General features: G+C 47.0%; 2 protein-coding genes across 2 annotated transcripts in view; one reads left to right on the top strand and one right to left on the bottom strand.

Moving 5' to 3' along the window:
* aifm2 (apoptosis inducing factor mitochondria associated 2) overlaps nucleotides 1-5,519 on the bottom strand; it is an 11,212-nt gene extending 5,693 nt beyond the window's left edge. Inside the window, exons 1-7 of the mRNA XM_064316999.1 lie at nucleotides 5,212-5,519; nucleotides 4,241-4,433; nucleotides 3,991-4,106; nucleotides 3,467-3,586; nucleotides 2,975-3,067; nucleotides 1,896-2,004; nucleotides 128-280 (exon numbers count right to left, since the gene is read on the bottom strand). Coding sequence (XP_064173069.1) covers nucleotides 128-280; nucleotides 1,896-2,004; nucleotides 2,975-3,067; nucleotides 3,467-3,586; nucleotides 3,991-4,106; nucleotides 4,241-4,412 — 763 coding nt within the window. The 5' untranslated portion in view covers nucleotides 4,413-4,433; nucleotides 5,212-5,519. The remainder of the gene's footprint in view (nucleotides 1-127; nucleotides 281-1,895; nucleotides 2,005-2,974; nucleotides 3,068-3,466; nucleotides 3,587-3,990; nucleotides 4,107-4,240; nucleotides 4,434-5,211) is intronic.
* Nucleotides 5,520-9,561: 4,042 nt separating this feature from the next.
* The window catches only part of ninl (ninein-like), a 37,746-nt gene continuing 19,672 nt past the window's right edge, over nucleotides 9,562-27,635 (top strand). Inside the window, 10 exon segments of the mRNA XM_064318126.1 lie at nucleotides 9,562-9,802; nucleotides 11,571-11,778; nucleotides 12,445-12,541; nucleotides 15,068-15,267; nucleotides 22,069-22,135; nucleotides 22,355-22,554; nucleotides 23,048-23,203; nucleotides 25,077-25,523; nucleotides 26,347-26,365; nucleotides 26,640-26,815. Of these exon segments, the coding sequence (XP_064174196.1) occupies nucleotides 11,596-11,778; nucleotides 12,445-12,541; nucleotides 15,068-15,267; nucleotides 22,069-22,135; nucleotides 22,355-22,554; nucleotides 23,048-23,203; nucleotides 25,077-25,523; nucleotides 26,347-26,365; nucleotides 26,640-26,815 (1,545 nt within the window). The 5' untranslated portion in view covers nucleotides 9,562-9,802; nucleotides 11,571-11,595.

Below are 27,635 nucleotides of genomic sequence, written 5' to 3'. Positions count from 1 at the left end.
TGTCTTTGTCATATAATACTTTCTCTCTCTCTCTCTCTCTCTCTCTCACACACACACACACACACACACACATGCACACACACACACATGCACACACGCACACACACACACACACGCACCTTCTTACCCAAAGAGGAGCTGTAGGCCGCACTGTTGATTTTGTTGCCTGTGCAGCTGATTACAATGTCAGTTATGAGCTCAGTGCCCTTGTCGGTCATGACTGTCGTGTTCTTCCGGGTCACGTTCAGTTCCAGGTCAGACAGGTTCGACACTTTCTGCCCTAAAATGGCAGAAGGCAGGCAGGGTAGTGATTGGACAGGGTGGAAATTATGGGAGAAAATTAAGACAGGCTCCATTTCAGGGAACATGACAGAGACAAGCTGGAAAAAGGAACTGTGAGATTTAAAAAATCTGCCAATCCGCAACAATCACTTATTACTAATGTATGGAGGTTAAATTCACAATTCAATTTCAGTGCCGCAGCATTACATTCTTTGTATTTAATTTACGACATTTTCAGGTTTGCTTCTGCTCGTTTAGCTCTCTACGAGCCGCAGGTCAAACGAGGCCTTCTGAGTGCAGCCTGCCGGCGGCTCTCAGCTCCCCAGAGAATTACACAGACAAAAACAGCGACTCATTTTCCAGCGCACTTATTCAGCTCCTGACTGACTCTCTTCCCTTTGTACGCTCAGTGTTTCATTTAATTTTTAATTGACTACTTGAAACCTTCACCATAGACTTTCACCATAAAATCAAACTTGCTATATAAATGTTGTTGTTATTATTATTATTATTATTATTATTATTATTCCAGCAGGCAGGCCCAGAGGCCTCGGTGTATAACAGCAGTATGCCTGCTGAGGGACTGAACCGTCCACACGGCAACAGCAGAAGTTAAGAGCAGCCCTCTGGGCGAATGACCAAAGTTCTCAATCCGCACCAATCACTTCTGTACCCGCAGTATTTCACTCTTTATGTTTTAGCCACACCATTTTCAAGCGCATTTCTGCTCGTTTAGTTCTTTACGTGCCACAGATTTCACAGAGAGAGAGAGAGAGAGAGAGAGAGAGAGAGAGAGAGAGAGAGAGAGCACAAACATCTCAGGGTCCCGTGAGTGCAGTCTACAGGTGGTTCAGAGCTCTCCAGAGAATTTCAAAGTAAAAACAGTGACAAATTTCCAATGAGCTTATTTAGAACATCTCCCCCATGTTTAATTGCGTTTTTAATTTACTACTTGAAACCTTGAGACTGCTGTATAAATAACATGTAACCCACCCTCCACACGGCACCACAGAAGTTAAGAGCAGCCCCCTGGGCTAATGAGCCTCTTTTCCACCGCAGGGCCGAACGGTTCTGAGCACGGAGAGGAACGGTTCCAACGGTGTTTCCACCTGGAAACGGTTTGGTGTGGAACGCTCACAAACCGCGCCCAGCACAATTTTCTCGGCACGGTTAGACAACCGCGCTCAGTGCCGCAGAACCGTTCGGGTGGGCGGGCTTAATGACGTGGGTCTTCACTGATTGGTTTCACATTTACGTCAGTCTTGTGACTGGGCGCTGATCCACTGCGTCACTCGCTGTCGTCGCTAGTGTTTCTACTAGTAGATAACTTCCTGGTCCTGGTTTTAGCGGCCCGACACCATGGAAACCGAAACGGTAACCGTTCCCACGAGTCCTGAGCAGTGCGGAACGGCACGGAGCGCCCCCGGTAACCGCTCGGCCCGACGGCGGGAAAGAGGCTCATGTCTTATTCAGGATTCAGGACTCCAAGTGGCGATGTCACCTCCTGCAGCGGAAGGTAGCGAGCTAAACCGCGCAGTGGAACGCTACCACAAGTGCACGTTCTGTTACCGGGGTGATGGCGCCACGGGGGGGGGCGGGGGGTGGGGGGTTACCTAGCACCAGCTCCACGCCCTTCTCCAGCAGCACCTCCTTGGCCTGCTGCCTGACGCTGGGCAGCAGTTCTGGGTCGGCCAGGGCGACGTGGGAGTGGACCAGAACCACCTGGAGACCAAGAGAGAGAGAGAGAGAGAGAGAGAGAGAGGCTGGTCGGGAGGCGGACAAGCAGGCTGTCCCACAGTGAAGTACCAATTACTGATTCAAATCATTCACAGCTCTTTGGCATCCCAAAGCTGTTTTCCCTGCCGGGCTCATATCAGTTCATTTGAAACTAGGCAGCGGGTCAGTCCACAAAAAAACTCCCACCCTGCTGGATCTCGACAACATAGCTCCTATGCAACACAGCGTGACTTTCTTTTCTGAATGCTTTTGCATAAACAGGACGAGGAGGTGGTGAGCTCCAGTGCTCTGTGTTTTGTGAAACAGGGAACGCCTCTTCCCAAATTTTACTCAAAGCACAAAGACCTCCATCTGCAGCACCAGTGCCTGGACTTGGAGACAGTTTTAAAAAACTAGTTTAGCTTTTTTTTGGCTGAGTTTTATTTGTACAGCTCATACTGAAACTACTGCACATGACATTTAACTGAATATATAGTTAATACCCAAGTAAGTAAGTAAATAAATAAAAATGTTCTGTAAAGGTGTGTATTATTCAAGTTGAGTTTGGTTAGCAGAACGAGGGGGCGTAAATGGAAACTGGCTAAATTTCACACAGACATTAGGAAATATTTTTTCACACAGAGTGGTCAATGTGTGGAATAACTTGCGTGGACATGTAGTGCCGGCAGAAACACTGGGGGTATTCAAGGCCCGGCTTGATACAGTGTTAGATACTATCTAGCTTTTAGGTAAACTAAGCATTAAATACAGTTTAGTAGTGGTAGGAAAAGACGAGCAGTGTTGGGCTGAATGGCCTGTTCTCGTCTGTTATGTCCGTTATGTTTTGTTATATAATTGAGGACAGTACAGTTGTGTACAGATGTGTACAGTTGTGTACCATTGTGTACTATTGTGTATAGTTGTGTATGGTTGTGTACTGTTGTGTACAGTTGTGTACAGTTGCGTAGGTCCAGACCTTTTTGTCAGGGTAATCTGTTTTGATCTCAGCAGCCATCTCCACCCCTGTTGATCCTCCACCAATCACAACCAGCGAAGCGGCTGCCTGGATCTGGACAAACAAACAAACATACACGCACACCATGGGTGTTGCTAGACCCCTTTTACTGGGGCACATGCCCCAGTATTGATCTGCTGTGCCCCAGTAAAGCTTCATGCCTAGCAACGCCCCTGACGCACACACAAAACCAGTTAAAACTAACACAATGAGCTAGTTGCTAGCACCGTTTTGACCATTAGGGGCACAGCCGCTTGTCTGCGTTGAACCCGTAAGCGACACGCCGTGTACCCTGAGCAAGTACTAACGCCATTGTGTAAACAGCTGAAAGGACAATGAGCTAAGAGTCCTCCTAGAGCGCTGCTAAAGCTGTAGTTGAATGTAATGTATGTTGTGTGCGCGCAGGAGAGCGGCGGGACAATGAGGCTGGCCATCCCAGAGGGAGAGACTCACCTCCTTCACCAGGTCCTCGTACTTCTGAATGGCCGTGTGGTAGTCTGCCACCGCGTTGAACTTCCCGGGGAAGGGCCCGTCCGTGCCAGTGCACAGGATCAGATGAGAGTAATGGATTTCCTGAAAAGAGCTCAGTGTGATCGTGACAAGCCCAGACTGCTTCCCTTACACTTCACTTCTACCGTAACCGCGCTTCCTGTGTTTATGTTGCGTACAGTCGGTCAGCGTGCCAATCACATTTACTGAATTTTTCCCGCACATTATTTAGCATTGCTATTCCAGGCAAGGGGTTAGACTAGAGCATCCAGTTCTAAGATTGTTTGATAAAATGGCAACCGTTGACCTCTGTGTGATTGTAAAATAACAAAAGTACACGATACAGTGAGGCAGACTAATTTATTCACAGAGAGACCTGTCACTTTGCACAATGCGTTGTCATTATGTTTTCCGGTGCCAAAAGGGAAACATGTCAGCCATATTTAGTGTGATTGCCAGCGCCTGATGCGACAGGTAGCCATCTTTACCTCTCCTCCTTCCAGAACCACCACCTGTGCCTTTGGGTCTACCTGCACCACGCGACCCTGGCGGAAACTCGCCCCAAAAGTCTCCTGGAAGGGTATGAACGTCTGCCTGGCAAAGCCTGCCAAAACCGCGCAAATATGGGTCAGAAGACACGCACCACGAATAATAATCTAACGGCAGCTAGAAAGTGCACGCGGAGCGGCAAAGGCTGTATTAATGAATGCGGGTGGAGTCTAGGGGACGAAATCTCACCGCTTTGGACCGAAGCCCGCAACGCCGCCACGTTGTGGTGAAAAGCATTCCGGAGATCGATAAGCGTGAAGGGGATTCCGTTAGATTTGAGCCGTTGTCCGGCCGCGATACCGCCAAAGCCGCCGCCAACGATGACTACGTGGACGTTGTCTACAGACAGCTGACCTCCCATCTCGCGCCTCTTCGATGTATTCTGAGAACATATCAGCATAAAGGACTGTGTGTGTGAGAGAGAGAGAGAGTGCGCGCGTGTGTGTGTGTAACCTCTCCTGGCAAGGCCAACGCGTGCAAATTAGAATTTCCATTAAATTTGGAACAGGCAATAATTCACGTGGAGAAATGTTTATACATACATTTCACATTTGCATCCAACATTGTTTTTGACAGCACATTGTTACTGTTGTTGATGCGAAATATATCCACAGAATAATGTAATATCGCCAAATGCATACAATTCCCGATGCGGCAATATGTTGTAATAATAATAATAATAAACTGTATAAAATTGTACAAATGTACATGTACAAATTCTCTATATATACTGCCTAATTGCAAGCAATTCCCTGTCTCTGTTTATTGTGAGTTTAAAAAACATTATTTTAGATCTGCTTTATCATATTAGGGGTTAAAGCAGTCGGATGTTTACGACTGCTTGCATTGGAAAAACATTTAATATTTTGTTCATTGTGCTATTTAAAAACGTAAGACTTAATTGGGAGAACATTTCCGTTAGAGGAAAACATGTTATTCAACAAGTGAATAGCATGATATTTGCACATTTAATCACAAAACTATTAAACTTATAGCGCTAACCCATTTCATGACACAGCATTTCAAAAACAAGGAATAACCCGAAATTCCGCATAGTAATCGCTGTCATGTGCTGTTGCGCTGATGTCCTACACACGTTTTTTCGTGTGGGTAAAGGTTGAAAGATTTCCTCAGGAGACAAGACAATCCACTTTACTTACCTCTTTCAAAGAGTGATTGTTCGGAGTTGGACCAACGTGATTCTTGTGGAGTTTGGTGGAACTAGCCAACTTCGATTCGTTCGACTGTTACGTAAGGCTTAGAAGATTTCTAGTTCCCGGTGCCATTTTTATAAGACTGAGACTGGCAATTCCTCACCCACGCACGATCAAAAAAATCTAATCTAAACGTACAGCCAGTGCTTCGTATGTGGCATGATTTGCCTTTTGTTCCTCTTTCAAATCCTAAAACGGTACGAGTTCCGAAAGCACGAAGGAACCTCCAGGATTAACAAGTTGTCATTACTGCCCTCCAGTGGACTTGAACGGAACGGAAACTTAAAACATTCATTCTTTCCTAACGGGATACATGACATAAGCAAGGGCGAATGACCCTATACGACCCCAAAGACCATAAATAGCCTTGCAGCATAATAGCCTTCTCTGTGTTATACTTTCCTTTAAAATTTTATTATCATCCTCAGTTTTGTCAATACCAATACCATTATACAGTCACGTAACGTATACACTTTACAAATTCTGGATATTCATTCATTGTTTCTTCAGTCAGTTTGGTTACTCAACTCATTGCTGATTGTAACACACTTGAATGTTGCTCAAGTATCGGTGTTACATCCCCTCAGCCAGGAAGGGGGGGGGAGGCTGCACAAGAGCTTTGCACAATACACCAGAACAATACACTTGTTAAAGCCAATGGGGGAACTGCAGGTATTATAAATGATAAATGACGTGGTGTTAACAGGATATAAAACAAGAGATCTGGGTACTCATTTTTGTTCTAGCTTTGCATTTACATCATCGCTTTGGATAAAAGCATCTGTCCAATAAACGTAATGTAACGTGATGCCTGCCACAGCCATTCCAAGAACAAGCACTGGCTCCTATTGTCCCAGGTAAGATCTTCAAAACCCTTCAGACCGAATGGTGAAGTCTGATGCTTGAGCACATACTCGTAACATGCTGAGTCATCGCTTAACATACCAGGTATGCGCGGTTTCTGAGTGTCTGGCCTGCACGCACATCGGCCCTGAGATTACTTATCTGCGGAGTTGTGTAACCGAAGCTCTTCCTAAGCACACTTGGACTTGGAGTGCGTATAAGTGGTCGTTTCTGAGGTCCCCGTTTGCTGGGGGTTTTTTTTGTTAGATTTCATGTTCAGAACCGTGCTGGTGCACATCATGCTAGCGCATATCGTGCTAGGCCTCTTCGAGGATGAAGCCGTACCCCAACGTTTCCAGTCCTGCTCGGATCATCGCTTGACATAGCCGAGTCGTTTCCCACGGAACCTCCATCCAGGTTCCGTTCCTGCTTCAGGCCTGGTAGGACTGCGTGCTGAGTCATTCTTTTTCTTTTTCTGTTTTAACAGCGGTGTGGTTTCAAGTCGCCTCAGATCTGATCTGATCTGAGCCATGCAGATGATGATCGCCACCCCTGGGGGAATGAGCATGTGCCGCTCTTGCCTGGTTGGTAAACTCTGTGGTAGGAATGCGCTGTTTCATTTGGACATCAGCACAGCCTCGTATCAGCCTGTGGGTCGACGGACACGTCCACAGAGGCGTTCGATGGAAGCCTCATCATTAATTAATACCATCCGGGCGGAAGTGTAGCATAGTGGGTACGGAACCGGGCTTGTAACTGAAAGGACACAGATTCAATTCCTGAGTAGGACACTGCCGTTGTACCCTTGAGCAAGGTACATAACCTGCATTGCTTCAGTATATATCCAGCTGTATAAATGGATGCAATGTAAATGCTATGTAAAAAAAAAAAAACATATGTAAAAGCACATGCTATGTGTAAGTTGCTCTGGATAAGAGCATCTGGTAAATGCCTGTAATGTAATGTAATGTAATGTAATGCAATGTGGTCCAGTTGATCTATTTTAGTCTGGGCCAAACACGGGAAACGCTGAGCTTTGGGGGACTGGCTACATCCGCGCTAACATGAATGCTTTTATAGCGGTAACTTGACCTTCGGTAGGCAGGTAGCCACTGAATTCGGGCGGGCGGCAGTGTAGTATAATGGGTAAGGAACTGGGCTTGTAACCGAAAGGTCGCAGGTTCGATTCCCGGGTAAGGACACTGCCGTTGTACCCTTGAGCAAGGTACTTAAGCTGCATTGCTTCAGTATATATCCAGCTGTATAAATGGATACAATGTAAAATGCTATGTAAAAGCTGTGTAAGTCGCTCTGGATAAGAGCGTCTGCTAAATGCCTGTAATGTAATGTAATGTAATGTAATGGGTAAGGAACTGGTCTATTCCCCAGGCTCGATTCCCCTGTAGGACACTGCCGTTATACCCTTGAGCAAGGTATTTAACCGGCACTGCTTCAGTATATACTTCAGTATATATCCAGCTGTATAAATGGTTGCAAATGCTATGTAAAAATGTTGTGTAAGTCACTCTGGATAAAAGCCTTTTTTCCTGCCAGTCTTAAGAAAGGGAACTCTCAGGCATGGGGGCAGCAGCAAGAGGAAAGAGTGGGTTCAGCCTGAGCAAAGAAACATCTACCCACAGTGTGCAGCAGCAGCTTCCTGTTTGCCATAAAATGATGTCAATGTTTGTGTCACAATCCCAAACAGGGCAAAGGGGGAATTATTTAAAGGAAAAGGTGAGTGAGGGATAGAATGTGACTCGGTCTGAAAGGTCAGTTCCTTTAATAGCCACAAGAGGGAGCCCGCCAGTTTCTATGTCTGGATATGGTGAATTTTCGTTCCCATACCAAATGCCAGCGTATGTTACTATTTACATTGTTTGAACACATTTTCAGTCATTAAATGATAGTCAAATCGGTTCCTCCAGCCAAACCCCCAACCCTGCCTCCTGCCGTTAGCAATGTATTACTCTGTTAATTCGCAGTTTGTACTTTACTCTTTCTCTCCTTCCACAGAGAATGCTGTGCTGTATAGGGTTCGTTATCAGAGGCTGTATCAGAGCTCAGAGCCCAATCCTCCCCACTGGCTAACCTGACTCTACAGTCATGGCCGCTGTCTGGGCTGAAATGGCCCCAGTCTTCATGCATGAGGGAGAGAGAGATACTTTTTATTTTCAAGCAATTCTTCAGGTATTGCCATGTCTTTGGGGTAGGGGTCTCTTCTCTCTTCTCTCTCCTGCTCTCGAGCTCCAATTGTTATTGGTATGCATGGAAGGTAACTGACAAGTAGATTGCACCTATAGACTAGGTTATACTACAGCCCCATGATCCGGGTTCTCTACAGACGGCCTGGAGGATCACCTTGTTTGCTACTCATCATTTCATTAACTAAATTCATTCATGTGTATGAGAAAGGGATACTTGAGTTATCTTCAAGTGCATGTGAAATTTGTTAATTCTGGATACATATATGTTGAATCTCTGTGTTTAACTCCATTTTATGTTGTGCTGTTGCCGTGGTGATTAACAACAAGGTAAATGATGCCATTCACAAAATTTCTAATTATTCTTCTTTTTCTAAAAATTTCAATGAAAACCAATATGATTATGACCTGTTTTGCATACTCAGTTTGAGATGATGTAAATTTTATGTGCAATCCTGTTCATCGTGTGATTAACAAAAGGAAACAGCCATTAACAAATATAGATAAGAAAAATAATGATGAATGCCAAAATGTTTGTGGAAACACTCTTACATACAGTCTATGATCAAATATGATCATACACGTTTCATGATTGAGGCCCATTCTCTGCAATGTTCTACTTCTAGAACTAACAAATAATGCTCCTGGGTTTCAATTGTATCTCCACCATCTCTGTCAATCATTTATATTTATACATATGTCTGAAATTAAGCAATCTGGGTTTCACCAAGGACGATCTCAGGAGGCTAATGGCCGACTGACATAATGTGGTGGTGCAACAAGTACAGTCCAGTCCTACAGGTGTCAGTGTCCATCATCTGTTCACAATATTAAATGCAATAACTTTTGATTCTGGCCCTCAGCAAGTGAGAGCCTGTGTGGACTGGATCCCAACGTCGGTCTTTGTAGTCCTCAAAGTTAGACATTTACAACAGTTGTTTTTTGTTTTTGCATCTATATTGAGTTTTTGTCCAACTAATTTCATCTGAGGAAGCCTATATTTTCACCATGGCCAAAAAAAGTGCTATAACGCTAACAGTCCTTCTGAAAATGTGTGTGTTTCTCCCCTGTAAGGACAAGGTCAGTTCACGTAAGGTGGGCCCTGTTGGAGACAGGCTTTACTGTACTTGGTATTCCTGCCGCTCCCGGCCGCCTATCCGGCAGGGGCTGCGAAATGCAGGCAGGGGCGCCATCCCTCCCTCAGCATCACAGGATGATTGGCAGCGCTTTCGGGACCGCCCCGTACCATTCGCGGCTTGATAGGACCACAGCGCGAGAGAGCCCCGCGGTACAGCGTCCCGCACAATATAGCGGGGGACCTATGCTTTTGGCAACTTCCACACAAAAAATGCAAAGGAAACTGGGTTCAGCCGCCCGCGGAAACCAATTCCGGAATGCCCCCGACATTTGAGTTATAACGATGCGATAGCATTCGCGCATTTGGAAACGCCAGTGAGTTTTTGACTCGAAGCGGCGGCGTGGACTACCGAACGGTGAGATGCAAAAAGCATTCTGTTACGTTACGTGCATATTTTTGCCCTGACCGAACGTCCCTTATATGGTAGGCTACATCGATTTGTTTAAGAAGTTGTAGCTGAGCCTGCTATTTTTTATGAACGCAATTCATTTAGATCATTGTATCTTATCGACCGTCTGGAAAGTTTGTTTCCTTATTTCGTCGGATCTTTTGTTTCGCAATGGTTGGATCACCGTTCCCATGGTGAAGCGTACTGGACTGACGCTTGCAAGCGGGCTGCTTCGGGATAGCCGTGAAAAGAGCTCTCTTTTCCTGTGCATGTGGCAGGGCTTGTGAATTGAAGGGTTATAAATAGAAACGTTCTTTTTACGTTCTTGCGTGGTTATTTGTTAAGCCATTGGCTGCGTTTTTATATCGACTAATTGAAGCTATCGTTTTAACTCGTGGGATAACTTAGCCCATGTTTCTCTTTCTCTTTCGCAAATGAAAAAAAGATAATAGTCAATTTCTACGTAGCCTACATCAACATTGTAACTCTGTATAGCCGACATGCTACAGCCTTACAAATCTCAGCTATTCACCGATATATAATCAGGCAAAATCGCCGTTCTCTTGTTAGTCTACTGTACGGTATAGGTGTACTCTGAAACGTACTCGAGGATTTTGATGGAATACGTGAGACAAGTCATTAAATATAGCATTATTGGCTTGTATAGAGTGCTTAAGAAATATTGAAATATTAGCCTACTCTTCTTAAGATCTTCATTTTACAGTAGGCTGATACGTGGCTGTGTGTTTTATGTATGTGTCCCTAAATTTCTTCTACCAGCCTACAACACAGAGGACAGACGTCTTCCAGACTACAGTGATGTGATTGTGTAAAACAATCACTTGTTTCTGCTAGTGGAATCGTTTTTCTAGTAAGAAAATTATCAGGAAAACTGTCAAGATATACTGCAAACGAAAAAGTTGCCTGCAAACATGACATATGACCAAATTTTCTTGACCTGATGTTATTTCCTGTGAACAGGTGAGATGGCTGATTAGCCATAAGCAAGTCTATCATAACAACAGCTGGAAACAAAATTCCTGCACGTAGCCATTAGCCATGGAAGTTATGAAGATTTTATAAAGTTGTATTTAAACATACCACAATTTTTTTAAGTAAACGCCATTTTTACAGGAAATTCAATATTCTTAGTGGAATTCGCTGCCCAAACTTAAGAAATAAATAAATTATTTGGACTCGTTATTGTCACACAAAAAGGAAGAGTGAATCGCGGCGCCATACGCGCAAATATGTAGGCTGCCGTTTTCCATCGGCCCGTGCAGTTAACGGCGACACCGTTACCGAGTTACGTAAGTGCCACCGGAATCGAAAAACCGACGTTGGAATTTAGTGCCAGACTGCCGGCTCGTGCAGATGTTTTTGGCTCTGTGTCCTTCTGTGGAATGCTGGCGGTTCAAGTGAGAGCAACGGGATAGGTGGGCACTGTTTTCACTGCAATTTGAAGTAATATCCTGGATTGGAAGCTGTAATCCCCACCCCCACGAACACACGTGCACACACGCACGCACACAGTTGTTTTGCATGCCTCTGCAACCCAACATCTTCATGCTATCTTTTGGTATAAACCATCTTTTATGCAAAGGAAGCTCAGAAAGAAAAGAGAGAGTGAGCACTCTATCTGACTTCCCTCATGGTGCCTTTGCTCTCTCTCTCTCTCTCCCTCTCCCTCTCCATCTCCCTCCCTCCCTCCCACTCTCGCTCTCTCTCCGCTCAGGAGCGGCTCTGCAGCATGCTGTGGGATGGATGAGGAGGAGCAGAATCGCTACGTGGTCCAGCTGAAGGAGGAGTTCGACAGCTGCGACACCACGGGCACCGGCTACCTGGACAAGGAGGAGCTGACCGCCCTGTGCGGCAAGCTGCACCTGGAGGCCCACCTGCCCCTGCTGCTCGGCACGCTGCTGGGCCCCCACCACTATTCCCGGGTAAGGGAAAGAGCCCCCCCCCCCACAAGCCCCCCGCTCACAACACCCCCCTTCTGTCAAATATGACCTGCATCCCAGCTCTTGCTGCCGCCTGTGTTTTGGGGAGGGATGGGGCCAGCTGTTGTGTTGAGGTGCCATTGATAAAACTGGGGTAATACTGTGTAACTGTGTAATACTGGGTAATACCTGAATGCTAACCCATGTTAGAAGTACTATTACTGTTACGGTTGATATGGCGCTTACATGTACAGTGGCACATATTCCCAGTAACACTCACAGATGCCATTACATTACAGGCATTTAGCAGACGCTCTTATCCAGAGCAACTTACACAACTTTTTTTTACATAGCATTTTTTACATAGCATCCAATTATACAGCTGGATATATACTGGAGCAATGCAGGTTAAGTACCTTGCTCAAAGGTACAACGGCAGTGTTCTACCGGGAACCTGTGACCTTTAGGTTACAAGACCAACTCCTTACCATTATACTACACTGCCGCCAGCTCCCAGTAACACTCACAGATGCCAGTGTTCCCCAGTGCCACTCACAAGATGCCCCAGGTCACAAGCCCAGCTCCTTTAGTACCACTGCACTTCCCTTCATGAGAAGGAGTCTCCGCAGGCTTGCCGTGTAACTCGGTGTCCTTGTCGTCGGTTGGCAGGTGAATTTTGAGGAGTTTAAGGAGGGCTTTGTGGCAGTTCTCTCACGGTCTCTGGATCTGAGCACTTCCGAAGAGGAGACCAGCTACCTGGAGCCAGGTACCATCCCCGAACTGCAGAGTGGTCTGGTGATGTTCACTGTAAAAACCAAGATGTAGCTCGCAGATGCGAAATCTTACATGTGCCAGTCTGCTTTTTAATGTCAGTTTGCAGCTTGAAGTTTAGCAATGGATTCTGGGAAAATGTTGGAAAGCTGAATGCTATTGGACGGTTCGCACTTTCACATTCCAAGCACAATACACATAAAGTGAAAAACCCATTTCCACTCAGATATGGAAAAAGCTTTATACGTCCAACCAAATACTCAAATGGGTATGATTTCCATAGAAGTCCCCCTTTGATCTGTTTTTAAGCTGCTGGTGTTGAGGCCATATGGTTGTGAATCTAAGTTTTACCGTTTTATCGTCTCATTTCTCAGGAGGGAAACCCACTGTTGAGCGCAGGTTGTAGAACGTGTGTAATAAATAAAACCTTATGCAGATGCAGTAAGTTTAAATAATGGTCCCAAACAAGATTTCCTGGAAACATGCGTTAAGCCACCTCAGCTGAGCCTTAAAGAAATGCTTGCTGGTATGGGTTGTATTTGGACTTCCGCAATCCCCTTATGTTTTTTTCAGGATTTGTCGCATTTTTAGGTTTTGTTGCGTTCCCTTGGAATTCACGCTGTTGCTCGGAGTAAGAACCAGAGGGAATCAATCTACACACAATGGGAATAATAATGCCCCTTTCACATGGTGTAAACCAGGCTTGGGGAATTCTTTTAAGGTTAGGAGTAATCCGCTCCATATGGAAAGGTTAATGTTGGTGGAATTCTGTTGGTGATTACACAGATTTGCTCGGCATTGGCTAGCTTGTAATTTTTTGAGGTGACCACAACCACAACTGTATCCAGTTTTGTGGAGGAATAATATTGCCAATTTTCAAGTCGTTTTTTTAAAGAGCTCCAATGACAGTATGACACAAGGAGGCATTCGGATGGCGGGTGTTTCACAAAGCAGGACCGGACAGACCGACGATTACTAAATTCTCATCAAGTTTCGTTACTTATTTGCTCACCCCACCCATTTGGGCAGAAGAAACCGCTTCTTGGTCGGTTAAACATTATAAACACTGAGAACTCTACCCAGCATAGTAGTTTTGCTTGAATGACTTTCTCATTAGCCCAAGGTTGGGAGCATTTTTAAAATGCCTCCATGTTTGTAATATTGCAAGGCTGTGGTCATCTGGCCTTAGAAAAATGATGCGCTGTCAGGATAAAACACACAATAGAATTGCAGAATAAGAGCTCTAACCCTGTCAATTAAAGTATCTCATCACACTTTGGTCATTAAAAAAAATGACCTTTTTCCAGAGGCGTATCGAAAGATTCTGGCGGCCTGTTTTCAGGAATGTGCTTCCGAGTTGCAAAGCTAAAGCTTCTGAACCACAAACTGCTTTTGGTCAGAGAAGGCCTTCTGCTTTACTTTGGGGTGTGGGCGTGACCTCCGTTAATGTGCGATCTTAAGAAAACACATTTTGGCTACATTGTGAAAACACTTCAGACATCTGCTTTTCATGACCAAGTTCACAGATCAAGACGGAGAATGCCAAAGGATCTAGATTCAAAAACTGATGCCACACAATATATAGAGGAAAATATAAATATACTTTTTTATTTCAGTGCTGCCGAAGATAGAAAATGTATTTTACAATTTCTCATATAAATCATGCATTTGATGTTGTATGTATAGAGTGAAATTTCACACTTAATTCACCACGAGAGGTAAAGCCAGAGATCAATACTTGAATCATCTGAATAACCCTCCAGAGTGACATCTGTGTTGACAGTTAGGTCTGTTGTAACCAGCTGTGTGTATTAATGAGGGAGGAATGAGGGATTCAGAGGGTTTGCAGGTTTGAATCTAGGGTGAGACACTGCTATTTTACCCTTGGGTAAGGTACACAGTTATAAGCCGGGTGTATAAATTAGTGAGAATGGAAAGAATACACTGACCACCAGTATATAAATGGGACAAGTTAAAGTTAGCCCATTCCTGGTCTTCGAATATGCATTTAAGGCAGGATTGTCCAACCCTGTTTTGAGAGATCTACTGTCCTGTAGTTTTTATTTCCACACTGATTTGACACAACTTATTAACTGCTTAACAAGATCTCTAGCTGTTGAATGAGGTGTGCTTTGTTAGGGTTGGCATGAAAACCTATATGGTAAAAGGACTGCATTTATATAGCGCTTTTATCCAAAGCGCTTTACAATTGATGCCTCTCATTCGCCAGAGCAGTTAGGGGTTAGGGGTTAGGTGTCTTGCTCAAGGACACTTCGACACGCCCAGGGCGGGGTTTGAACCGGCAACCCTCCGACTGCCAGACAATCGGTCTTACCAACTCCTGAGCTATGTCGCCCCTGATATGATGGTAGATCTCCAGGAACAGGCATAGGCAGCTTTGATTCAAGGCTTACGTGTGTATTTCCTACACAGCAGTATAGTTTCTGTTTTCCATTGAATTTGTGTGTTACTGTGTGTGTCATCTGCCTGTTTTCCGTCGGTCCCCTGCCTGCTCCCCCAGTGGTACCGGAAGAGGTGAAGCCCAAATTCGTGAAGGGGACCAAACGCTACGGGCGCCGGTCTCGGCCGGACGGTCCCGACTCCGAGCTGACCGCAGATTCGGAGGAGACGCCCCCGCTGAGGCCGGACCAGCCCGAGCCCTTCCCCTCGGGCGTCAGGAGGGCCAAACTGAGGCGGTCCACTTCGCTGGAGAGCGTGGAGGTCGGTGGCTGCACCCCACCCCCCCCCCCCTACCCCCACCCCCCTTTTCTCATCCCCGGGGGGTCTGGGTTTGGACGCCTGACTGGGTTAGAGTTCATTATCTGTGTCCTTCGAGGGTGAGCAGGACAGTGAGCACACATTAGTGCTTCCTGCCCCCCCCCCCCTGAGAGAGTCGATACCAATTACACAAGGGGGGCTGACTACAAACCCACCAATCCATCAAAGTCCTGATTACACCAAAACTGCCAAATGATGTTACATTACATTACATTACAGTACATTACCGTACAGTACAGTACATTACATTACATTACATTACATTACTTTACATTACAGTACAGTACAGTACAGTACATTACATTACTTTACAGTACAGTACAGTACAGTACATTACATTACTTTACATTACAGTACAGTACATTACATTACTTTACAGTACATTACATACATTAATACGTACATTACATTACAGTACATTACAGTACATTACAGTACAGTACTTTACTTGACATTACATTACATTACATTACAGGCATTTAGCAGACGCTCCTATCCAGAGTGACTTACACAACTTTTTAAACTTATTATTTATTATTTATTTATTTTTATTTGATGCGACTGTTGATTCCTCGCAGGCAGGAAAGGGTGTTTTTTATGTGATATTTCGTGGCTCTGAGTGAGCTGGGAGTTTCTGAGTGAAAGCTCTACAGAACGAGGGGGAGTTAGATGGCTGTTTGGGTGGTAAGGGGTGAGGGTGGAGGCTCTGTAATTTGGTGCAATGCATAAGTACAGGGCCTGGTTGACATAGGGGCTGATGCTGTTGGGGGTTCTTATTGAGAGGCATTTACTGCATTCCCCTCTGTTCTTTTCACAGCCATTCACACACATTTTAAAAGACATTCCGAAGATATTAAAATGTGTTTAGTGAGTCGTACGGGGAAATGTGGAGCGCGTTGCGGTTCGGTCGTCCTTGAAGCGTGGGTGCGCAGGCCCAGTCGGGCACACGTCCTAACGGGCGCCCAGACAGAGCTCTGTTCCTTACTCTCTAGCCTCACAGCCTCGATGAAAGAAACCACTGTGTGTATGAGCACTTGTGTGTGTGTGTGTGTGTGTGTGTGTGTGTGTGTGTGTGTGTGCATGTGTGTGTGTGAGTGTGCATGCGTGCATGCATGTCTGTGTGTGTGTGTGCGTGCTCGCGTGCATGTGTGTGTGCGTGCATGTGTGTGTGTGTGAGTGTGCATGCGTGCATGTGTGTTTGTGTGTGTGTGTGTGTGAGTGTATGTTTTTTTACCGCTGTGTATGCCTGTCTGTGTGTGTGTGTGTGCGTGCGTGTGTGCGTGACTGTGTGCGTGTGTGAGTGTGTGTGTGCGTGTGCGTGCGTGTGTGTGTGTGCATGTGTGTGTGTGTGTGTGCGTGCATGTGTGTGTGTGTGAGTGTGCATGCATGTATGTGTGTGTGTGTGTGTGCATGCATGCATGTCTGTGTGTGGACTGGGACAGATAGAGGGGGAGATTCACGTACCTTCGCATCTTGCTGCAGTAGGTTTGTCTGTGGGCGTGGCTTTGGGAATAAAGTTACTTGCAGGGAGAGTGGTGGGCGGGGCTTGCGTTCAGAGGCCCGCCTCCTTCCTCCTTTTACAGAAGATCAAAGCCAGCTCTACCTGCATGGGAGACACAGACAGACCTATGGGGGGGCGGGGGGGGGGGTCTGTTTCTCCAGCTCTGTCTATCTGTCGATCTGTGTCCCCCACTCAGCTGTGACTGACACGCACTGTGTGGTGCCAGCATGGGGGGATGGGGATCCCCCAGTGCAGGGAGAGAGGGCACTTAAACCAAGCACAGGAAACCTCAGTCCCCAAGTGCTGAGGCGGGCTTGGTTTTTACTTACCGCCTCACGTCTGGGTCGAGCCCAGTCACCTGTGAGTCACAGTCTGGCTCAGCCGGGTTTTTTAAAGGCTGCCTGTGAGATCAAACCCATTCCAGCCAACGTTGCCTGAATTGGCTTTTTTACATTTTATTTTTTTTTACAGCCAGAATTGCTTCTGGACTGACTTGTGGGCTGGGGAAACCAGCGGGAGTCCTGGGAAAATAAGATGGACTCATTCCTGTGCTGAAACAGTCATTTTTGTATTTGCTTTGTATCCCATTTTTTGAACGATGCCAGTTGGCAGTTTGGTCTTTCAGTTTCGGGGGTGGGGTAGGGGTGGGGGTGGGGTGGGAAGGCTTTTCCTACATGAGCGGTATGGATTGCAGTGGCGTCTGTTTTGAATGAAACAGACATGCGATATCAGGGTTTGGTCTTTTTTTTGGCAGACACATTGGCCTGGAATTTTAAAATGAGTCTGCTACCCCTGCTCCATACATACCCCTGCTGTAGGGCCAAAACTTTCACCAGACACCGAGCCGTGGAAAGCAGAGAGGTGGCAGAGAGAGAGAGACAGGAAGAAACCACTGCTGGACTTCCTGTGTGGTCACGGTCGCTTGTCTCCATGGTTTCCTATTGACAGTGTAACAGCTGTAAGTCCATTGCAGCTGCCCCCCTGGGGGGCAAACCTCTCTCTCTCCAGACTGGGGAGGTGTTATATGTGTCCTATGATCAGGGTTTTGTCAGTACCTCAGCCGACGTGTCACAAGTTCTGTTGTGTGAAGGAAGTGTGGCTTTTAGTGTGTGTGTGAAGTGAGAAGTTTGTCTCTGTTTGGCTGTGGAATATGATCTGTCTGGCCCCATTTGGCTGTGTGTGTGTGTGTGTGTGTGTGCATGGGTGCATTTGTGTGTGTGTGTGTGTGTGTGTGTTGTGATGCCTTTCAGCCAGTTTGAGTTATTTGATAAAGTGAGAAGAATGGAGACAGATGGAATCTCTTTTTGTGTTTGTTTCAGTGCAGCTGCTTCACATGTTAAAAGCTGTAGCGCAAAGGTCAGCTCAACACGGACGTGCACATTGATTTGGCCTTGGGGCTGATATAACTATCAGTATGGTGCTGTTGCTCGTGGAACCAGTACATGGATTTTATGTTGAGGCAGTGGACTGAAAACTCCTGAGTGGGATAACTATAATGCCCTTGAGCAAAAGGGTCATTTCAATAGCTTCAGTGACACCACAGATCTAGAGCTTCAGAATTTTAGAACTCCAAAATGGCGAGAGATCAAAACATAAAGTACCATGCTGTTACACAAACCTAGGGTTGGTTTTAATTGAGCTGTTCTCTGCCATTTTCCACTCCCGTCTCATTTAGAAGCCCATCATCCCAGATTTGATTTTACTTTACATTACAGGCATTTAGCAGACGCTCTTATCCAGAGCGACTTGCACAGCTTTTTACATAGCATTTACATTGGATCCATTTATACAGCTGGATATATACCGAAGCAATGCAGGTTGAGTACCTTGCTCAAGTGTACAACAGCAACAGTGTCCTACCTGGGAATCGAACCTGTGACGTTTTAGGTTATAGAAACAGCTCCTTACCCATTACACTACACTGCCGCCCGCTTTTTGGTCTGTGAAATATTTAGACCGTTTATGCAACACTCCGTGCAGCCCGCCCCTCTGCCTGAGGGAGATTAGGCCTTTCTAAAGCCACTCTGGTCCGCGTCACGCAATGCTGCTGGATCCCAGCGCTCGTTTCCCATTGGACGCCTGGGGAAAAAAAAGCCCCTTTTCCGACCAGTAATCTCTTTAATAGTTAATGTTTGTGGCAGTTTAAGCATTACATAAGGGGCTTTAATATTCTATGGATTCCAGCGGTGGGACAGAGGGGGAGAGATCTGTACCGTTGGCATGGCGACGGTCGTCGTCGTCGTCACGCGGTCGCTCGGAAACACTCCGCTCGAACCCGCCGCCTGTACCGCAGGGGAGTCGGTCAGGTTTGGGGAGGGGGTAAAGGCGGGAGGAGGAGGAGGAGGAGGAGGGAGAAGTTCTTCCTCGCTGCCGTTCAGGCTGCTGTGAGCGTGACTGTGTCCTGTGGTAATGGCCCCCGGGAGCTTTTCCATTCCGTAAATTATTGAGCCGGACCTGATTAATATTTCACGGAGTTTATTTTGTGCTTGTTGTCGTGTGGATAGCCCTGCTGACGGAAGTGCTGGGGTTCCTGTCTACCGCACGTCCGCTCTGTTTGGGCTGCTACTTCACACCGGCGCAAATACATGAATATTTTGCTGCGGTTAGGTCGCGATTAGCGGTGAATATTCGTTGGTGATTTTTATTAATTAACTCTTTTAATGTCTTAAAAGTTGGGGATCAGGCTTCTGCCACAGATAAGTGTGTTGGTGTTCTTCAGTGATTTGACATCTGTAATGCTGTAATTTGTCCCAGAAAGGGAGTTTGTGAAGTGACCCAGTGGAAGTACAGTTATTCTCTGCTATTGTTATTCATTGTGAAAATAGTCTACATAATCTGATGCCATCACCATGACAACACAAATGAAAAGAAATGAGAACAATAGAGATGACACTAATTAAAATAACAGTACCAAAAATCTTCAAAGCCTTGCCCTATGCTTGAATGAACATACGTTTTCTTACAACTGTAATAACTGCCAGCTGAAATGCACTATGGGGGCAGTTATGTAACGGTGTTTAATATTTAAATCTGATGATGTCATAGGAAAAGCGTTGGCAGTCTGTGGTCTGGGATTTAACAGCCACTGCTGGGCACTCTGTGTCTAACTCTTTAGAGTATAATCAATAATATAAACTTACCAATTTAACGATGGCTCATCATGACATTACCGAGTGAAAATGTGTGTGTGTGTGTGTGTGTACATGAGTACATCAGGTTCGCTCACGTTCAGTGTTATTAAGGGATGCACCTTGATTGAAAAGCTTTTATATGTTGTATAATTTTATAGATGATATATATTTTATTATATAATTATAATTTTATAACCTTCAGCACTGGCGTCATTTAGTATTTTAAAAGTGCTTGTCTTGTGGTTTCTAAATTGGTAGAACTTCCATTTCACAGAGGTGCAATGCTGTTGACCTGAATATCAGCATAGATGCTGGACACTGATTTTGATGGACATCTTGATGTGTACATTTCAGTTAAATGAATATACATGCACACAGGTGTGATTATGTGAAATGTTGATTCACAAAGTGAGACTGCGTGTCTGGGTGTGTGGAGTGGACGGAGTGTGGCACAGTGGGTAAGGAACTGCGCTTGTAACCGAAAGGTCGCAGGTTCGATTCCCGGGTAAGGACACTGCTGTTGTACTCTTGAGCAAGGTACTTAACCTGCATTGCTTCAGTAAATATCCAGCTGTATAAATGGATACAATGTAAAGTGCTGTGTAAAAAGTTGTGTAAGTCGCTCTGGATAAGAGCGTCTGCTAAATGCTTGTAATGTAATGTAATGGGTTGGTTGTAGAGAACGCTTGATTCAGCAGAGAGAGCCTCTGTCACTTGCACTTTTCCACCACTAGAAGGAGCTGTAGGATAATGCAATGCAGCTTAACCACCTGACGTCAGCTACAGTTTAGATACACAGCAAATACTGTACATGAACTAAAAAACCAGTGTGGATTCGCCATTCTGATTGCCACATGGAATTGGCTGGATTTTTAAAACTTTACGCTGAAATGACAGGTGAGCACGTGTTGCGCTCAGCGAACTCACCAGCAGGGGGCGCGTGCGCGCCTGAGGTGAGGAGCGTCATTGCACGCTGAGGCATGCGCTGGCCGCATGTGGATTAGGCCGTAAGCCCCTTGGCGTGGGACCGCGGGGCTGCGTGCTGCAGAGGAGCCGGGATTAAGCCCGAAATCACAGTCTGCCGCTTGTTCTGGCTCAGTCAGGCAGATGTAACTGAGGCGGGTCAGAATTCCTTCTGCTTATGGCGTCGTCCTCTCTGCGGCAGCAGCCGCGTGAACCCAGACGTACAGACGCATACGCGCAGGAGAAAAAAACCTCACGCGTACACGTGCGCGTATGCACACGTGCACGTACTCACATGCACACGTACACTGGTGTATGAACATAAACATACACTTACGCACATGCACATATGCAAACACACATATTTATTTATTTATTTTATTTTATTATTCACACATGTACACTTAAGCACATGCATATGTACACACAAAAACAAACAAACACACACAGGTCGCACACGTGGTCGAATGGGGCTTTGAGATTGAGCCCTCGCCATAGGCTGTGTGTTCCAAAGACATCTGTGCGCATAGATTTGTGAGCATCGCCGCTTTTGCTCAGACTACATAAGATATCATGTGCTTGGGGTTAATCAAGTCCACGTGGTGTTGGGGTTGAGACCCAGGATTGTGCTCGGGTCAGGGTGAGGGGTGTGGATGTGGCAGATTAACGGGGACGTGGGTCACATGGACCTGGCCCGTCCCAGCCCCCCCATGTCCGAAGGCCAGTAGCGGGAGCTCAGGACCCAGTTACACACCACAGGCATGCTGGGACAGTGGAGGCGTTCCTTAGCGTGGGAGAGCGATATGCTTTTTAACACGACAGCAGGGGGTCACGAACTAGAACAGGTGTAGGAGCTACAGAGATGCTATTGATTCCTCAATCATTTCCTGAATACCGGCGCACTTCTGAGCCTGATGGGGGTGTTCTTAGTGGCTGGCGGGGTGTTCTCTTGGAGGGGGGGGGAGGTGTTCTCTGAGGGGGGTGTTCTCTGAGGCTGGTGGGGGTGTTCTCTTGGGGGGAGGGGCGGTGGGGGGAAGGTGTTGTCTGAGGGGGGGTGTTCTCTGAGGCTGGTGGGGTGTTCTCTGAGGAGGGGGGGTGTTTGCTGAGGCTGGTGGGGTGGTCTCTGACCCTTTCCCATCCCGCTTTCAGAGCCTGAAGTCTGATGAGGAGACAGGAAGCACCAAAGACGCCTCTCACCAGACCTTCGAAGCTCAAGGTATGTGTGTGTGTGTGTGCTTTTGGGCGTGAGTCAGCATGTAATTATGGGATGGCGTGAGCTCCCGCTCAGATGCGACAGGAAGCTTGTGCTCTTAATCAGGGCCCAGCATCCTCGTTATTTCAGTGAAAAACATGGGTGTACGGGTGACGTCCCGCCCCAATTCTGACCTGTCCCGTCCCGCCCCGCCCCGCCCCGTCCCGTCCCGCGTGTCCCCAGGTCAGCTGAAGCGATGGAAACGGGACGCCGTGGAGACGCCCCGCCCTTCCCCCGTCCCGCGCCCCAGCGCCCCGGAGGCGGGGGACGGACAGACGCAGGGGGTGTGGGAGGAGCTCGGAGCGGGCGGGGACGGCTTCCTCACCAGGCCGGAGCTGTCCGTCGCGTGCAGGAGCCTCGGCCTGCAGGACCTGGGCGCCGAGGTAGGCCTCGCCGCGGCGCGGCGGCTTGGCGGTTTGGCGCTTTGGCGCTTTTGGAGCAGGGCTGGTCAGTTTCGTTCCCAGCGGGCTGGTGTATAAGCAGGTTTCGTTGCCGCTAATTGTGTCCATGTCATTAGCTTACTGGCTGAATACACTAGTTCTGGTATAACCATATATTAGTACCACGGTAATATGCACAAGAACAAAAAGCCTTCATTTTTCTAAAATGTCAGTAGATAAAAGGGGCTAATTAATTAGCAGACGTTGGCATGGAACCCAGAAATGGATATGATGCTCCTTGCCCACCTGTGGCTTGGACCACTGGGTCTAGTTAGCTGGGTTTATCCTGAGAAACCCTCCTTTGAAAGTAAAAACTACTGTATTTATTTGGCACCTGTCAGTTACACACGTACTTCCTTTGGGCACACGTGTGTGTGTGTGTGTGTGTGTGTGTGCGTGTGTGTGTGTGTGCGTGTGTGTGTGTGTGTGTGTGTAGGAGCTGGATGTCCTCTTCAGGAGGCTGGACAAGGACAAGGATGGGAGGGTGAGCCTGAGGGAGTTCCAGAAGGGCCTCTTCAAGCACGGATTGGTCCCCGCCCCCGCCTCCTCCTCCACCCCTATCCGCCTGCTCCCCCAGCGCTCCCTCACACAGGTGAGGCGCACAGACGGACGGACAGACACACCGACCCACAATCCCACAGCAGCAGCAGCACTTCCTGTACATCAGCCGCACAGGAACACACACACGAGCAAACGCATTCAGGCTGCGTGTGCATTTCTCTCATCAAATACAGTTTAGACTGTGGGTAATCTTACAGCTGAAGGCCAGGTGCACCATTAGGAGTGAGCTCCAGTGTCTGTAATTAAAACACAGATTCTGGCACACAGTGTTGTTCCTCTCTTATGGACCCACCATTGTGCCTGTCTGCCTGGCCTACAATCAGATCAACTGCAACAAACTCTGTGATGAAATTTATTTAAATCAGATAGACAGTGATTTCCACCACATATAACCCACACTGTACTACTATTACATTTATTAGAATCAGTTTTAAGAGACTCTTATAATTTGCCTTTTCCTCTTTGGCATCCAGTCTTGTTCACTGTGCACTTTCCAGACTTCTGGAAAATATTTGTGGCTAATCGAGAGGCTTGAATTTGTTCAGAAACATTCGCTTATTTAAACGCATAACAGCCCTCAATGAGACTGGAGAGTAAATTCTCTATGGAACCCATGATTATTCATTTAAGTGTAGGTTATGAAAGTTGAAGAATCTGGGAGAAAATGATATTATTTCTGCCCCTTTAAACTTTGTCAGACAGGCAGCCATTCAGGTGATTGATTGATTAACTGTCCAATGAGATGAAGGCCAAGACTCCCTATTTATGCTGGCCAATCAGTTTTACGAGCGCCAAGCAGACACCAATTAGCTAATAGGCTGGTGAGGGGGGCGGAGCAAACTCCAGTCTTCCACATTCTGTGTGAAGTTGCTACGCTGTAGCACGCATGCAGACAGACAGACAGACACAAACGCAAATTCAGGATAATGTACTGCGCGTCGGGCCTGATCGCAGGCTGTAGCCTGTTAACCTGGAGCACGAGGAAGGACCTCAGCCATTTTCCTTCCGGAAAATTCTGCTCTTCACAGGTGAATACCCCCCCACCCCTAGAGCTGGTCAGGTTCCTAATGAACCCCATTTTGGCTACACGTCTTCATTTGAATGTTTGGCTGCTGGGCATGAGGGGGAACTGGTGGGTGGGGTTGGGTGGTGTGGGGTGGGGGTGGGTGTAACCAAAAGCAGCAAGTGACTTATTTATGAATGTCTCACGCAGTTGTCTTTTTTTGCGGCTGCCATGGTAACAATGCTCTGTACGTCAGCCTGTAAGCTTATGGATTGGCTTGCAGTTTTTCTCTCTTCCTGAACATAGCCCTGGTTCATGTCTGAGATGATTCTTGTGAAGCCTGAGTCATTGTTTGGCTGTGGTAGCTAGCAGAGCTTGGTGCAAGTCACTGTGGGCCCTTGCTCGGCCAAATGCAACTGAAACACCACCCTCCCCCCACCCCCTCCCAATCCAGAGATGTGTTCATATCTCCTGGCCAGGCCAGCTCATCACACACTGAATCTGGGCTAAGCTGGATTATGTGTTATGCCACCAAATGCGTTTATTAGTTTAGCAGCAAAAAAAAATGTAATTCCTTCTCTTAAAGCTCTTTAGTTTGAAATGTTTGATTACACAATGTGGAGACCGGCTGAGTAAGAAGTAAGAAATACAGACAGAAAGCTAACGGAGAGAGAAAACGAGAGAGAGAGAGAGAGCCTAAGAAACTCAGAGCAGAAGAGGCCAGCGCACAGTGCGTGTGTGTCGTAGCGGACGCGTCGCATAGCGTAGCTTAGCCACGAGGTCTGCCCTGTCGAGCGCTGTCACCGATCGCTGTCCTGAGTGTTCGGATCGGGGGCGGCTCGCACCCCCCCACCCCCACGGAACCCTGACCATGGCCCGTGTGCTCTCCGCCGCCCCCCAGGCCTTCGAGGACAGCTCGGTGCGGTCCACCTCCCCCTCGATCCTTTCGCCCACCGTGGGCCAGCGCCTGCTGAGCCGGCTGGACGACGGGTCGGGCTGCGCCAGCGCCGACCGGATCATCACCACCTGGAGCGACGAGGGGATCCGCAACAGCCGGGACATCCTGCAGGTGAGCCCCCCCCCCCCGAAGCGCCACGCCGCGGCTAACGCGCGAGCGCTAACTTTAAACTGGTTTTTCCAAATTGTGGTCACTCACTCACTCACTCACTCACGGACGACCTTTGAGGGACGTTTTGTGGGATGCATGCGCAGGCGGTGCCAGCTAAAATGTGTCTGCGGAAGTGAGTTGCGCTGTGGGTCTGGACGGTTCCGTGCTTGTTATACCTGTCTATGGTTAAAACCAGTGCGGTTTATGCAACCCAGCAGTATGGAAAGTTTCTGGGCGGCAGTGTAGCATAATGGGTAAGGAGTTGGTCTTGTAATCTCAGAAAGGTCACAGGTTTGAGTCCCAGGTAGGACTACAACTGCCGTTGTTACCCTTGAGCAAGGTACTTAACCTGCATTGCTTCAGTATACATCCAGCTGCATAAATGGATGCAATGTAAATGCTATGTTAAAAGTTGTGCAAGTCGCTCTGGATAAGAAGGTCTGCTAAATGCCTGTAGTGTAATGTAATATTCTGTAATGTGTGCACATGCATTTTTCCATTGAGTACATTCAACTGAATATTCATTTTTATTAAAAGGGGGCGGCCTTAGAGCTTAGAGTGTTATAGTATTATCATTCTTGTGCTTGCCATTGTTACATAAGCATTTGGAGTGGCCTTCTGCCGTTGATTGCTTTGTTTAGATTGTTGCTTGAAGGAGGCTAGTGCAGCCCCCTTGTGGACAGCCTGGTGTGGTGAGGGTTTGGAATAATCTGGCCTGGACTGAGACGATTTGATGGGGGTGGAATTGGAGAATGTATGTGGAGGGATATTCCTCAGCTTTTTAAGGATGTGGTTCAAAATGAGTTTTGTTGTCTTAAATATTAAAAATAAGCAAACCTGAGTGTTAATTGCAGTAGACGTAATCAGTGTCCTGCCTTTGCTGTTGTGGTTTGTCGCTGAGTTTTTGCAGTTCTCATATATCTTTCTGCTTCCTGCATTTACCTGGAGACCCAGCTGTTGTGATGTCATGCTTTAGGATTGTCAGGTGGAGGTTTGTCTTCTGACAAATAGTGAATGTTTACTGTGTACACATGTGTCAGGGGTGGGGTCATCTCTATTTCAGTTCAGTCAGTTAGCTGAAGGTCAGTTAACGAAATGAAAACCCTCGCATGTGCATTATGTGAATATGTGCATGTTTGTATGCACCTACCTCTGTCTATGCATGTGGTGAGGAAGTCCAAGCAGTGCAGTGACCTCATGTCGTTCTCTCTCTGTCTGTCTGTCTGTGTCTGTCTGTTTGTCTGTCTCTGTATCCATCTCTCTGTCTGTCTGTCTCTCTCTGTTTCTCTGTCTGTCTTCCTGTCTTTGTTCTGTTCTGCATCTCTTCTCGTACCCATCTCTTGTCGTCGTCTCCAGACCTGGACTTCTCGCTGGACGAGAAGGTCAGCCTGGCCGAGCTGACCCTGGCGCTGGACAACGAGCTGCTGGTCAGCGGGAACGGGATCCACCAGGCCGCCCTCATCTCCTACAAGAACGAAATCCAGTTCCTGCAGTAGGTCTTCGAACAAGCCCACCCTGCCCCGAAACCCAAGGCCTGACCGTGGGGCCTGACCGTGGGGCCTGACCCCGGGGCCCAACCCCAGGGCCCAACCGTGGGGTGTTTGTGTGGACTTTTTGAAGCTCTCTACCATTCACATGAACTGCCACTTCATTATTAGAGTGAAACACACAAGTTCAGTTTGAAAACAGCAGTTCATTTTTTCAGTTAAGTCTCTTCCTGGAGATAAGGATTTTGAATTTATTTTGATCTGTTTTTAATCAGCAATTACACTTGTGGCTGTAGCTTGCAGTTAGAAAAATAAAGATACTGTGTAAAGTGTATTCTGGCTTACTCAAAAAATAAATAAATAAACGTACGCTATTTATAGCGCTCTGGCTTTGACAGCAAAGTAAATATTCAGTCCAGTTGTTTACCAGGCAGTGTGATCGTGTGAGGTAGGCCTCTTCCTCTGTCTGTTTGAGGCTGTACTGCACTGACGTGTGGAGGTGTGTGTGGAGGTGTGTGTGCTCATTGGAGCACACATGGTGCCCCTGTGTTTTTGACCCCCCAGTGCCTGACATATGGACACGCACGCACACCCACACACACACACGTGCACACACACACCCACACACGCGCACACACACCCACACACACACACATGCACACACACACCCACACACACGCACACACACGTGCACACACACACCCACACACGCGCACACACACCCACACACACACACACACACACACCGCACAACACACACACACACCACACACATCACACACCACACACACAGCACACACACACACACACAGCCACACCACACACATGCCACACACACACACACACACATACACCACAACACACA

The sequence above is a fragment of the Anguilla rostrata genome, chromosome 18 (genome assembly GCF_018555375.3).
Source record: "Anguilla rostrata isolate EN2019 chromosome 18, ASM1855537v3, whole genome shotgun sequence".
Lineage (NCBI taxonomy): Eukaryota > Metazoa > Chordata > Actinopteri > Anguilliformes > Anguillidae > Anguilla > Anguilla rostrata.
The sequence above is the reverse complement of the archived record's forward strand: the minus strand, read 5'-3'. Positions and strand labels throughout refer to the sequence as shown.